Raw genomic sequence first — 14,629 nt, 5'->3', positions numbered from 1 at the left:
AAACTCCAAAAAGTTCTGGGACACTGTAAAGTCCCATGGAGAATAAGAGCACCTCCTCCCAGCTGCCCACTGCACTGAGGCTAGGAAACATTGTCACCACCAATAAATCCACGATAACTGAGAATTTCAATAAGCATTTTTCTACGGCTGGCCATTCTTCCAACCTGGCTACCCCTACACCGGTCAACAGCACTGCACCCCCCACAGCAACTTGCCCAAGCCTCCCCATTTCTCCTTCACCCAAATCCAGATACCTGATGTTCTGAAAGACCTGCAAAATCTGGACCCCCTCTTTCAAAAATGATCCACCGCAATTTGTTGCAACCCCTATTATTTGCCTGTTCAACCTTTCTTTCGCATCGTCTGAGATCCCCAAAGATTGGAGAGCTGCCGCGGTCATCCCCCTCGTCAAAGGGGGAGACACTCTAGACCCAAACTGTTACAGACCTATATCTATCCTACCCTGCCCATCTAACGTCTTCGAAAGCCAAGTTAACGAACCGATCACTGACCATTTCGAATCCCATCATACTTCTGCGCTATGCAATCTGGTTTCAGAGCTGGTCATGGGTGCACCTCAGCCACACTCAAGGTCCTAAACAATATCATAACCGCCATCGATAAATTACAATACTGTGCAGCCGTATTCATCGACCTGGCCAAGGCTTTCGACTCTGGCAATTTTCATTTTATTTATTTCACCTTTATTTAACCAGGTAGGGTAGTTGAGAACAAGTTCTCATTTGCAACTGCGACCTGGCCAAGATAAAGCAAAGCAGTTTGACACATACAACAGCCTTGGTGTCTCAAATCACTGCCTCGCCTGGTTCACCAACTACTTCTCAGACAGAGTTCAGTGTGTCAAATCGGAGGGCCTGTTGTCTGGACCTCTGGCAGTCACTATGGGGGTGCCACAGGGTTCAATTCTCGGGCCGACTCTTTTCTCTGTATACATCAATGATGACGCTCTTGCTGCTGGTGAGTCTCTGATCCACCCCTACGCAGATGACACCATTCTGTTTACTTCTGGCCCTTCTTTGGACACTGTGTTAACTAACCTCGAGGCGAGCTTCAATGCCATACAACTGCTCGTGTCCTCCAACTGCTCTTAAATGCAAGTAAAACTAAATTCATGCTCTTCAACCGATCGCTGCCGGCACCTGCCCGCCCGTCTAGCATCACTACTCTGGACGATTCTGACTTAGAAAATGTGGACAACTACAAAATACCTAGGTGTCTGGTTAGACTGTAAACTCTCCTTCCAGACTCACATTAAGCATCTCCAATCCAAAAATAAATCTAGAATCGGCTTCCTATTTTGCAACAAAGCATCCTTCACTCATGCCGCCAAACATACCCTCGTAAAACTGACCATCCTACCGATCCTTGACTTTGGCGATGTCATTTACAAAATAGCCTCCAACACTCTACTCAGCAAATTGGATGCAGTCTATCACAGTGCCATCCGTTTTATCACCAAAGCCCCATATACTACCCACCCCTGCGACCTGTACACTCTCGTTGGCTGGCCCTCGCTTCATATTCGTCGCCAAACCCACTGGCTCCAGGTCATCTATAAGTCTTTGCTAGGTAAATCTCCCCCTTATCTCAGCTCACTGGTCACCATAGCAGCACCCACCCGTAGTACACGCTCCAGCAGGTATATTTCACTGGTCACCCCCTAAGCCAATTCCTCCTTTGGCTGCCTTTCCTTACAGTTCTCTGCTGCCAATGACTGGAACGAATTGCAAAAATCACTGAAGCTGGATACTCATATCTCCCTCACTAACTTTAAGCATCAGCTGTCAGAGCAACTTACAGATCATTGCACCTGCACAGAGCCCATCTGTAAATTGCCCATCCAACTACCTCATCCCCATATTGTTATTTATTTTTTTGCTCCTTTGTACCCCAGTATCTCTACTTGCAGATTCATCTTCTGCACATCTATCACTCCAGTGTTTAATTGCTAAATTGTAATTATGTCGCCACTATGGCCTATTTATCTCAACTCTCTAGAGACAGCAGGAGCGGTAGAGATACTCTCAAAGATCGGCTATGAAAAAGCCAACTGACACTTACTCTTGTGTTACTGACTTGTTGCACCCAACTACTATGATTATTATTATTTGACAATACTGGTCATTTATGAACATTTGAACATCTAGGCCATGTGCTGTTATAATCTCCACCCGACACAGCAAGAAGAGGACTGGCCACCCCTCATAGCCTGGTTCCTCTCTAGGTTTCTTCCTAGGTTTTGGCCTTTCTAGGGAGTTTTTCCTAGCCACCGTGCTTCTACACCTGCATTGCTTGCTGTTTGGGGTTTTAGGCTGGGTTTCTGTACAGCACTTTGTGATATCAGCTGATGTAAGAAGGGCTATCTAAATAAATTTGATTTGATTTATTGCCTTACCTCCTTAATCTTACCTCATTTTCACACACTGTATATAGACTTTTCTATTGTGTTATTACGTTGTACGTTTGTTTATTCCATGTGTAACTCTGTGTTGTTGTTTATGTCGCACTGCTTTGCTTTATCTTGGACAGGTCGCTGTTGTAAATGAGAACTAGTTCTCAACTGGCCTACCTGGTTAAATAAAGGTGAAATAAAAAAAATTATTGTGCCAACTGGTAAGTTTGGTGGCAGAGGACTAATGGACTGTGGGTGTTTTTCATGGTTCAAGCTAGGCCCCTTAGTTCCAGTTAAGGGAAATCTTAACGCTACAGCATAAAATTACATTCTAGATGATTCTGTGCTTCCAACTTTGTAGCAACTGTTTGGGGAAGGCCCTTTCCTGTTTCAGCATGACAATGCCCCAGTGCACAACGTGAGGTCCATACAGAAATAGTTTGTTGAGATCGGTGTGGAAGAACTTGACTGGCCTGCACAGAGCCCTGACATCAACTCCATCGAACACCTTTGGAATGAATTGGAACACTGACTGCGAGCCAGGCCTAATCGTCCAACATCAGTGCCCGACCTCACTAACTCTCTTGTGGCTGAATGGAAGCAAGTCCCTGCAGCAATGTTCCAACATCTAGTGGAAAGCCTTCCCAGAAGAGTGGAGGCTGTTATAGCAGCAAAGGAGTGCCCATGATTTTGGAATGAGATGCTCAATGAGCAGTCGTCTACATACCTTTGGTCATATAGTGTAGGTTTTCAAACAGTGCATCCCCCCCCCCCAAAGAAAATATCATCCTAGATCAGTCGTGACTATTGCTTCCAAACACACTAGAATAGATCATTTCCATGGTGTGAGTCATGGGACGCTGTACTCACGTTGGATATCGATGGTGACGACAGCATCTTTACCGTTGGGCGCTGCCTTGTTTGAAGCCCGACAGGTGATCCGTTGGCCTGTCTCGATGTTGGAGGCAGAGAGGTAGAGTGTGCTGACTGTGCTCTCCCTTCGCCCATCCCGTAACAGTGTCTGAGGAATCATTAAAAGACCAAAGATTATCACTAGCTATTACATTTACAAGATGTCTTACTTTCATTACATTTACCTTGTGTTCATTTAGAATTCTTATCCAGTGTGACTAGAGTAACTAAGGTAGATAAGACAACCAAATATCACAGCCATTGCAAGTACAACTTTCTACAGTACAGTATGGATGTAGGGAGCAATAGGTTTACAGTACATCATGCAATGTATGTACTGTATGACCTATAGGATTTTGCTATTTCCCCATAAATCTCATGTATGTCTTGCCCTGACTTACATAGTAATATCATAGTAGTTACATATTTGGAACTACATAGTTATAGAGTTTATTGGTATACGTCATTGACAGATTTGTGATGTCATATGCAGGTTAACATTTCTCATCATGAATCTTGTTCTGGGGGCAGCTCTTTAGAGTGGTCACTAGCTGGCACAGCCACAAAGTCATACGATCTGATTTGAAACCTAACCCTAAACTTAACCCTAACCTTAACCACAAGGATAACCTTAATACCTAACCCTAACCATAAATACATTTTTGTTTTCATGAATCTGTACAATATTTAGACTTTAGTGGAAATTGCTTAGTTCTGCCTCCAGGACAAGACTCATCCCAATTCACGTTAACCTGCATGTCATACTGGACAGATGGGATCAGTCGTCTTTCTATCGTTTGCCTTCTCAATCTGCATGCCTTGATATGCCACGTCATGATATGACTCAAAGTATGTGAATCCAAAACCCAGACTCATCATTGGATAAAGATTAAACATATGGTTCGCTGTCTCCAAAATATTTTTTCCTGATGCATTTAAATGAAGCTGTTACCAGATTGAGAAGAATCAAAAGGACTTTACATCCTAACAGTGTGACATGTAAATAATATGACATGATGGGTGGCAGGTTGCCTAGCAGTTAAGAGCATTGGGCCAGTAACTGAAAGGTCGCTGGTTTGAATCCCCTAACTGACTAGATTAAAAATCTGTCGATGTGTCCTTGAGCACTTAACCCTAATTAATCCTGTAAATTGCTCTGGATATGAGCATCTGCTATATGATGTAATCAATATCAAATGTGATACATATCAAATATGCTATACAGATGTTGATACTAAGTACTTACAAAGTAACTATACACTGCCTCTCCAAATCCTGATACAATAATGTACACATCTAAGTGGCTTGCCTCTGTCTAATTTATGGGTTTAAATTGAGTAAAGGGAGCGCTCTCCAATGGGTTTGTTTGGGTTAGGCTCACCCTGGAACAAGCAAGATTACACTGCGAGATTGTCATGGGACCGCTTCTTTAAATGCGGCTCTCACTTTCTCCATTTCCTACCCAGGGCTGACAAAGTGAACAAATTGCCCAAGAACACATCCATAATGTAGAGTGATGGAATGCTTTCTCTTTTTTCGTCATGTTGAAAGTGCGACATGAGTGCTCCATCTTGCCCAGTGGATCAAATTAAAAATCTCAGCTGTCATTAAATTGACAAAGCGAGGCCTTTTTTAGGACAGCTGTGTGGAGGAAGAGAGGAGTGAATGCAGCAGCAGAGAGGAAGATAGGAAGAGGGGGAAGGATTCCCCCAATTGAGGGACGAGAGAGCACACCTCTTATCAAGGGCCAAAGGACACATTTGAAGTGCACAATCAATTTATTTATGCAAACTTAATTTGAGTGTGTGCACTTTTTATAGTTTAATAGTTTTTATAGTTTGCTGCAGCTATGACATTTGCTGCAGCTATGGTCAGAGCAACCTCCTGAATTCTCTACATTTGTGTCAGAAGTGGGGTGACGCCACTGTGAGGTCATCAAAGGCATTCCTGGGCATGAGGGACTTGAGATAAAGAAGCGTGGGGCGAACTTAATCCAGTTTGAATTTCTTGGTGTAATGGCTAAGCTGTTCAGTTGGCAATCGTTGGACCCAGGTTTGAGTCCCGGTCGGGGCTACCCATGAATTCGCTCCAATACTTACAAATAGAGCTGTCCTTTTGAAAGAGTCTGGTCAGCACAGAGATCAATCAAAACTAGCACAAACCACACCTACAGTGAAATTATAAAACTGGGGCGGGGACAAAAATGCAACCCCCCTCCCATACCTTAGAGTACATGGCGCCATTCAGGACCTGCCCGTTGCGGATCCAGATGATGGAGGCAGCAGGCTTGGCATTGTCGGCGTGGCATGTCAAGTTGAGGGGGTCGCCGGCTCTTAGACTCACCACGGGAGCCCCCACAATCACAGGGTCTTCAGGGGGAACTGTTGGGGACGGTAAAGATGGATTTGGTTCAATTGCATTGCATTCTGTAAAATGTGTACTGTTGTAGAGCAGTTAAAGGCTTAGTAGTTCACCTAAATGACATATTGGTTTTCTTACCCTGTAAGCAGTTTATGGACAAGGTAAAACAGCAATCCATGATTCATTTAGTTGACCTGGCCAATATTTGCCCCAAAACCAATGCAAGTGTACAAGGAAATCAATATGTTGTTTTGCAATTTCGATGAACTATCAATTTAAGACGCTTTGCTATGCCATTGTATGCCAACTCAGATTAACACCTCTGACGTTTCAGTCTGATACAAAAATCTAGAATAAAATACGCTTAATTTCTGAGCAGCATGGAGGCTGCATTATGTAAATTCAACATAGTGCTAATCAAAATATTGTACGCCATATTTGTTTTCAACAAGTAGCCTACATTTGAAATACACATCAATTGGTAAGAATATGTTTACACTTTGTGTTGCATAGAGGTTATACATCATCATCCTCACCCTTGCTGCTGCTTTGTGTGGTCTCTTCCCACTGGGCACACACTGGTTGAATCAAAGTTGTTTCCACGTCATTTCAATGAAATTACGCTGAACCAAAGTGGAATAGACATTGAATTGACGTCTGTGCCCAGTGGAGTTCTGACGCTTACCACATGTGAGCGATGACATATTGAGGCAAAAGAGGAAGCAGAAACTAGAGAGTCTGCCTCCGTTCATGCAGGAGAAATGGGGAACAAAATAAAGAAAGGAAGGCAGAAAGGAAAGAAGGTAGCTAGTTGAGGAGAGCTTGGCCAAATCCAAGCTTGTGAATGGCACTGATTACTTTCTTGTTTGAAACCAGCTCTGATCACCCTCAATTTTATTCAAACTCCAGTGAATTATTGATTGAGCACTCAGCTCATTAGAGAGCAGATCTGGAGCAAGCCTGAATCAAAGGCAACATGCAGCTGGCACATCCTGAGTGCTTGGAAGAAAGAGAGTGAGGGAGAGAGAGCAAGAGAAAGAGAGAGAGATAGAGAGAGAGAGAAAGCAGCATATGTAAATGCTCTCTCCCTCACTCCTTAACACGCTTAATATGCACTTCCATGCACTTCATATGTAACATATTACCTGAAACAGATACAAAACAAGGCATATCATCATCACCACCACCTCAATTCCATACTTACACATTGTTCACCACTACCGCCGCCTTCCACCATCTCTACTGCCTTCGCTGCGTTCACTTCATTAGCGTCATACATTTTCCTTCCCTCCCATGGGTTATTCAGGCGAGAGGTACAGTATAGCTTGCTAGCTCGCCACATGCAGACAAACGGCGGCAGCAGCAGGAGAGTTAAAGAGAAGAGAACTTGATGAAGGTGGAGTTCGAGGGAGCTAGCTGGCTTCATTAGGGCCTGGACTTGGCCCCTTTGCTCATTACTCATCCCTCACAGTTGGGGGAGAACTGATTAGAGCCCTGGCAAGCGCTTTCACCTTTGTCGGCCATCTTTGTTCAGCACAGTTACATTGCGACTCGTAGAGCAAGAGAACACTTCTAACTTCTGGGGGTCCAGAGGAGGCGGAGAAGGTAGAATGGAATTCTCCAAAGAGGCGTCCCCCAATTGTGAGAGCGACTGTGCTGCAGCCAATACCACTTCCGTTCTTATCTTCCACAATACGGCCATTGAAAGGATGACAGTTCCACAGTGGCAAAGTGCTTTATGAGCAATGTTGGTCTATCTTTTTTAGGTCCTCATATCTCCTCGCACATTGTCAACCTTGCTTGGTTCAGATCAGTGTGTGAGGAAGAAGGATATTGTCATTTATCTGATAGTGTTACCTATCTAGAACTGATCAACTTTCCCTCCAGTTTGAGGAACCGTGGAGCTATGAGAGTCTGAATGGTTGTTCGTCTAACCCCCCATAAATATAAGAGGAAATATCAGTGAACTTGTTTTCAGAGAAATGTAAAAAGAGAGGGGGAGAACGGGAGAGGAAAGAATGGAGAAGCCAATACGTATTGAAAGGCCACAATGAGATATTATAGGGCACATCAAAGAGTCATTCAACTTTACAGCTTTGAAGTAGTTCCAATGAAAGCTTAATCATCAAAAGAATACTAAAGGCGACTTTCAAAGGGAAAATAATGAATACTGTTAAGTAACCTTAGGAAGAATTTAAAAAGTGAAAGAGTAAATACTGAAAGGTTTCAACAACCTTCACCTTGACCAAAATATGCACATTGCATTTTTTTCATCTTTTACAATCTGAATATGAAGACATTGCATGAATATCCGAAATGTTAAAAAAGTGAAACATCACTCACAGCTTGAACAGATACATTGAAAATAAATGGTCACATTTTGGAATTGTAAGTCACTTGAAGTCATTTCATGAAGGTGATGCAATGGTGGAGTACCAGTCAAGAGTTATATATCTTTAAAAAGAAACAGAACTCTAAAATCAAGTCATGATGAGGCAATTCCCTGAGTTTTCCTCCCCGAGTATCCATGGTAATTATGCCATCTGTATCTTACTGGGGGACTAGATTTGTTATTGTTTGTTATTGACAAGGATCAGATTGTAAAACACTGGTTGCCCTGTGTTGTTCTGCGAAGTTGGAAGAACATTTTTCTTCACACATTTTTATTTCTTCCCTAATGAGAAAAGCGAGAAGGCAATAATGTCAGGTTGGCAAGCTGCATTTGGTTTGCTTTCAATCTCTCTTGGGCTGTGTCCCAAATGGCACCCTATTCCCTATTTAGTGCACTACATTTGATCAGGGCCCAAAAAGCTCTGTTCAAAAGTAGTGCACTATACAGGGAAAAGGGTGCCATTTGAGAAGCAGCCTGATGCTGTGAATAATTCAAGGAGCTCCTTTCTGTTCTGACTGGTGCAATACAGGAGGACCATTTTCAATATCTCTCACTCTGTGATGCTAAATCAAGACACACTACAGCTGTCACTGGCACAACATATCACAAACAGGCACATTTACATTATTATCTGAGCACTAAACAAGCCGCTACTGGTAGCCATCTGTCCTTGCCTGCCTGCCTGCCTCTTTGTGCTGTCGGCTTCCTTTTCTCAGCCTAAGTCCTAAATGGCATCCTATTCCTTACTAAAGTGCACTACTTTTGGGAATAGGGAATAGGGTTCCATTTGGGACACAATCTCAGACTTGATATGAGCTGGCACCGGGAGACGCCAACAACACACACTTTGAGTGTGTGAACCAGCTAAGCAACAGGCCTTGGGGGTGTGAACCAGCTAAGCAACAGGCCTTGGAGGTGTGAACCAGCTAAGCAACAGGCCTTGGAGGTGTAAACCAGCTAAGCAACAGGACTTGGAGGTGTAAACCAGCTAAGCAACAGGCCTTGGAGGTGTAAATCAGCTAAGCAACAGGCCTTGGAGGTGTAAACCAGCTAAGCAACGGGACTTGGAGGTGTGAACCAGCTAAGCAACAGGCCATGGAGGTGTGAACCAGTTAAGCAACAGTCCTTGGGGGTGTGAACCAGCTAAGCAACAGACCTTGGAGGTGTGAACCAGCTAAGCAACAGACCTTGGAGGTGTGAACCAGCTAAGCAACAGACCTGGAGGTGTGAACCAGCTAAGCAACAGACCTTGGAGGTGTGAACCAGCTAAGCAACAGTCCTTGGGGGTGTGAACCAGCTAAGCAACAGACCTTGGAGATGTAAACCAGCTAAGCAACAGGCCTTGGGGGTGTGAATCAGCTAAGCAACAGACCTTGGAGGTGTGAACCAGCTAAGCAACAGACCTTGGAGGTGTGAACCAGCTAAGCAACAGGCCTTGGGACCCATAAAGATCCTATTAAATCCCTAATTCTATGTTGGGAGCTCTGCATAAAATCCTGACCAGTGCAGTGAGTTCACCATCCCACCCCCCAGGTCTTGTGTTGTGTTAACAAGTCGTCCGTCATGTCAGAGCTGAGGGCACAGGCTGGCATTTTTGCAATGGGTCGGCAAAGAAGCTAATACCGTGTGACTCATTACATGGGCCTAATTCACAACATCAGCAGTGATGTTTGGCCTTCAAAGCCAAGTTAGACCTCAGAGAGAAAGACAGAAGTAGAGGGAGAGAGAAAATGAGGAGAGGGGGAGAGGGAGAGAATGGGGAGGGAGAAAGAGAGAAACACATGAGGGCCTTCTCTCCAGTAACCCCGCAGAGGCTCAACCCATCATCATTACCGACATGTTTGTGAATGTGGCATGGTCTAATGGTTCCAAATTGATGATTTAACGTGGCCAGTCAATAGATTTCTCATGAGCTGGCCGACACAGAGGCGGACTAATCACCCCCTAGTTTAATTACTGTCGCTGGGTGCTGGAAGTCTCCTTTCTCCCCCCTTCTCTCTACCCTCCTCTCTCTCTTTCTCTCTATCCACATTAGGGCTTGGTTCTTTGTCACTGAATTACATTCTCTTTCTCTACGCTTGATTCACTGACCCCTTGGGAGGGACCAAAGTCATTCAGTTCTGTAGATGGGGAAAGGAGGGAAAATAGAGCAGATTCATTTTAGAAAAAAACTGAGGGGAAGGGCAGCTTGGGGAAAATGTGACCCATTTTCAACTGTACCTGGATCTTGTTCTGAGATCTTAAGATGCCCGTCTCGCAGGAATTGGCGGCCGGGGCGGATTAATCACCATCATGGCGGGTTCACTGGCGGTACCACGTTTGTGCCTTCGCCATTGCCCTCTCACTTTTGGAACTTTAAGATGGATGACTTAATCAATCCTCTTCTTCACGTCAGCTGTTTGCATGCACTCAGCACACATTTTCAGAGCTCTCAGTGTATCCTTCTTGAAAGTTCTCTCCCTCCTCTAAGGTCTCTCCCTCCTCTTGAAGCTGAAATCCTTAATGTTAAAACTGCCATGTCCGTTTGCGATATTACAACAACAAAGAAGTTACTGGAAAGAACGAACACAGGTTTTTTTGCATTCGGACATCATTGCTAGAGCGATAGAATAGCAGCATATGTGCAGCATTTGTTTTTACCTTGATGCGTGACGCTCCCCTAGCACTCCCCACCTCTGCTTAGTCAACAAAACTAAAACAATAACAACGGCCGTGGAGCAGTAGAGTGGTGCTGTTCCCCCTACTGTGGATCTTTAAGGCTTTCCCCTCCACTTTCCCCGCGTTGATCTATGCCACTGTAGCCCTTCACTAGCTTAGACAGGGCCCACCCTGGGGCATTTGGTCCGAAATAGAATGACAATTACTTTGCCGTAAACAAATCAATTGAAATCTAATTGAACGAGTGAGTACCATGTCGCCACCGCCAACAAATGACACTACAGGAGATTGGCAATACAATTCAGCAGTTCATTTGTGTCTCTGCGCGTCATAGCAGGGTGACTTGCCAGAGTTTGCCTGTCACACCGTCACACCGTGCCTTAGTGAATGTTCCCTCCCCAGATAAGAGAGATGCCACTGAAGTTAATTAAACTGTGCTTAATTTATATGGGAATGTAACGGGTCCCAGAGCCCAAGATAAGGAACAATTATAAGGAACAATTTGTTTCACCGCACTGGCTGGAGACTCCTGAGGGGCACAGTGTCAACTGATGCACAGGCAAGGGGAGAAAGGAGGAGAATTAAGACATTATTTCAGTCTCTCATGAAGGTAAGGATTTGTTGTGCCAAATACGAAGCAGGGAGAAAAAGACAGATAAAGACTTGTGGCCATGCATCCCCTCCCTCCCATGTGAATCCATGACAGATGTAAAGCAATGATCAATTTATTACTGCAAAAGACATTTAAAGGTGTCAACTGCCATTAGCCAAGTTTTAATTAGGAGGAAAAGTGAATTATCTGTTTTACTGGGTTTATCCGTAAAAACATTACAATGACATCAGATTGTATTACTGTTGATGATATCTGGCCCATCTACAATTGCTAGCTCCAATTCTGACTTGTGCTCTGATATCTGCATCACTGATTTCTGCTCTCGTAAAAGCCTGGGTTTTCTGAACGTTAACACTAGAAGCTTATTACCTAAAATGGATAAATTGAAAGTATGGGTTCACAGCTCCAATCCAGATGTGTTGGTCATTACTGAGACATAGATAAGAAAGCGTGCTTTTAATACTGGTGTTAACCTTTCTGGTTATAACCTTTTTCGACAAGACAGATATTCCAAAGGTGGGGGAGTGGCAATCTTTACCAATGATCACCTTCAGTGCTCTGTTGTCTCCACCAAGACTGTCCCCAAACAATTTTATTTGCAGGTTTTAAGCATTAAACTTTCAAATGGCTCTTTGTTGACTGTTGCTGGGTGTTATCGTCCTCCATCAGCACCGGCCTGTACCCTACCTGCCCTAAGCTCTCCTGGCCCCTTACACTAAGTCTGAATTTGTCCTGCTAGGTGACCTAAACTGGGACATGCTTAAACCACCTTACCAAGTCCTAAAGTAATGGGACTCGCTAAATCTTTCTCAGATTATCACCAATCCCACAAGGTATGACTCCAATCACCCAGAAAACGCTAATCTCCTCGATGTTATCCTCACAAATAATCCTGATAGGTACCAGTCTGGTGTTTTTTGTAATAACCTTAGTCATCACTGTTTTATAGCCTGTGTTCGTAATGGCTGCTCAGTGAAACGACCTGTCCTGATTTGTCATAGATGCTTGCTAAAAAACTTTTAATGAGAAAGCCTTCCTTCATACTCTGACCTCTGTAAAATGGTATAGAATCTGCTTGATCCCCTCTGTCGAAGACGCCTGGACCTTCTTTTTTGATATTTTCAGTGGTATTGTTAACAAACACGCCCCCATAAAGGAAATGAGAACTAAAAACAAGTTCAGCCACTGGTTCGACCGTGATCTTGCAGAGTTACTCCACCACAAGAATTGCATTTGGCGAAAAGCTTGGCACACACATACTCAAGCTGACTGGCTATCGTTCAGGCAAATGAGAAATAAGTGCGCTCAGGCTATCCGGAAGGCCAAAGTAAGTTACTTTAACTTCTCTAGGGTAGGGGGCAGTATTTTGATGTCTGGATGAAAGGTGTGCCCGTAGTAAACTGCCTGCTACTCAGGCTCAGAAAGTAGGATATGCATATAATTAGTAGATTTGGATAGCAAACACTCTGAAGTTACTAAAGTTTAAGTTTCTTTTTTTGAATGATGTATGTGAGTATAACAGAACTCATATGTCAGGCAAAAACCTGAGAGAAATCCAACCAGGAAGTGTGGAAATCTGAGGTTTGTAGTTTTTAAAGTGATTGCCTATACAGTATACAGTGACTTAGGGTTAATTTTGCACTTCCTAAGGCTTCCACTAGATGTCAACAGTCTTTAGAACGTTGTTTCATGCTTCTACTGTGAATGGAGAGAGAATAAGAGCTCCTGGAAGTAGACAACTGAGAAAATGACATGAGCTCAGTGGTGCGCCCTCACGTGAGAGTTTAGCTGTGTTCCTTTTCTTTTTTGAAGACATTGGAATTGTCCGGTTGGAATATTACTGAAGATTTATGATAAAAACATCCTAAAGATTGATGCTATACATCGTTTGACATTTTTCTACGAACGTAAATATAACTTTTTTTACTTTTCGTCGTGACATTTTGCGCGCGCTTCCTGCATTTGGAGTAGTGGACTAATCGCGTGAACAAAAAGGAGGTATTTGGACATAAATGAGGGACTTTATTGAACAAAACAAACATTTATTCTCGAACTGGGATTCCTGGGAGTACATTCCGATGAAGATCAAAGGTAAGTGAATATTTATAATGTAATTTTTGTCATTTCTGTTGACTCCAAAATGGCGGGTATCTGTATGGCTTGTTTTGATATCTGAGCGCTGTACTCAGATTATTGCAAAATTTGCTTTCGCCGTAAAGCTTTTTTGAAATCTGACACAGCGGTTGCATTAAGGAGAAGTGTATCTATAATTCTTTGAATAACTGTTGAATATTTTATCAATGTTTATAATGAGTATTTCTGTAAATTGATGTGCTCATTCACCGGAAGTTTTGGGAGGCAAAACATTTCTGAACATTACACGTCAATGTAAAATGGGGTTTTTGATATAAATATGAACTTTATCGAGCAAAACATACATGTATTGTGTAACATGAAGTCCTATGAGTGCCATCTGATGAAGATCATCAAAGGTTAGTGATTCATTTTAGCTGTATTTCTGGTTTTTGTGACGCCTCTCCTTGCTTGGAAAATGGCTGTGTGGTTTTTCTTGTCTAGGCGCTGTCCTAACATAATCTAATGTTATGCTTTCGCCGTAAAGCCTTTTTGAAATCGGACAATGTGGTTGGATTAACAACAAGTGTATCTTTAAAATGGGATATAATAGTTGTATGTTTGAGAAATTTGAATTATGAGATTTTTGTTGTTTTGAATTTGCCGCCCTGCTATTTCACGGGCTGTTGAATAGTGTGTCCCGCTAGCGTCCCACATACCCCAGAGCGGTTAAGGAGCAGTTCTCTCTCTGTGGGTCTAACCCCAAGAAGTTCTGGGAAACGGTTAAAGACCTGGAGAATTAACCCTCCTCCTCACATCTGCCCATGTCCCTTAATGTTGATGATGTGGTTGTTACTGACAAGAAGCACATGGCTGAGCTCTTTAACCTGTTGAGGGTAGGGGACAGTATTTGCACGGCCGGATAAAAAACGTACCCGATTTAATCTGGTTATTACTCCTGCCCAGAAACTAGAATATGCATATAATTAGCGGCGTTGGATAGAAAACACTCCAAAGTTTCTAAAACTGTTTGAATGGTGTCTGTGAGTATAACAGAACTCAAATGGCAGGCCAAAACCTGAGAAGATTCTGTACAGGAAGTACCCTGTCTGACCATTTCTTGGCCTTCTTTGTCATCTCTATCCAAAACTGAGGATCTCTGCTGTAACGTGACACTTTGTAAGGCTCCCATAGGCTCTCAGAAGGC

At 43.3% G+C, this 14,629-nt stretch overlaps 1 protein-coding gene across 1 annotated transcript in view; it reads right to left on the bottom strand.

Annotated features, from left to right (window-relative positions):
- Positions 1-14,629, bottom strand: part of kirrel3a (kirre like nephrin family adhesion molecule 3a) — a 278,710-nt gene that overhangs the window by 68,434 nt on the left and 195,647 nt on the right. The window contains exons 4-5 of the mRNA XM_014197820.2: positions 5,549-5,706; positions 3,284-3,434 (exon numbers count right to left, since the gene is read on the bottom strand). Coding sequence (XP_014053295.1) covers positions 3,284-3,434; positions 5,549-5,706 — 309 coding nt within the window. The remainder of the gene's footprint in view (positions 1-3,283; positions 3,435-5,548; positions 5,707-14,629) is intronic.

Source organism: Salmo salar, chromosome ssa04 (assembly GCF_905237065.1).
Source record: "Salmo salar chromosome ssa04, Ssal_v3.1, whole genome shotgun sequence".
NCBI lineage: Eukaryota > Metazoa > Chordata > Actinopteri > Salmoniformes > Salmonidae > Salmo > Salmo salar.
Note: the sequence above shows the minus strand (reverse complement) of the source record. Positions and strands in the feature narration are given on the sequence as shown.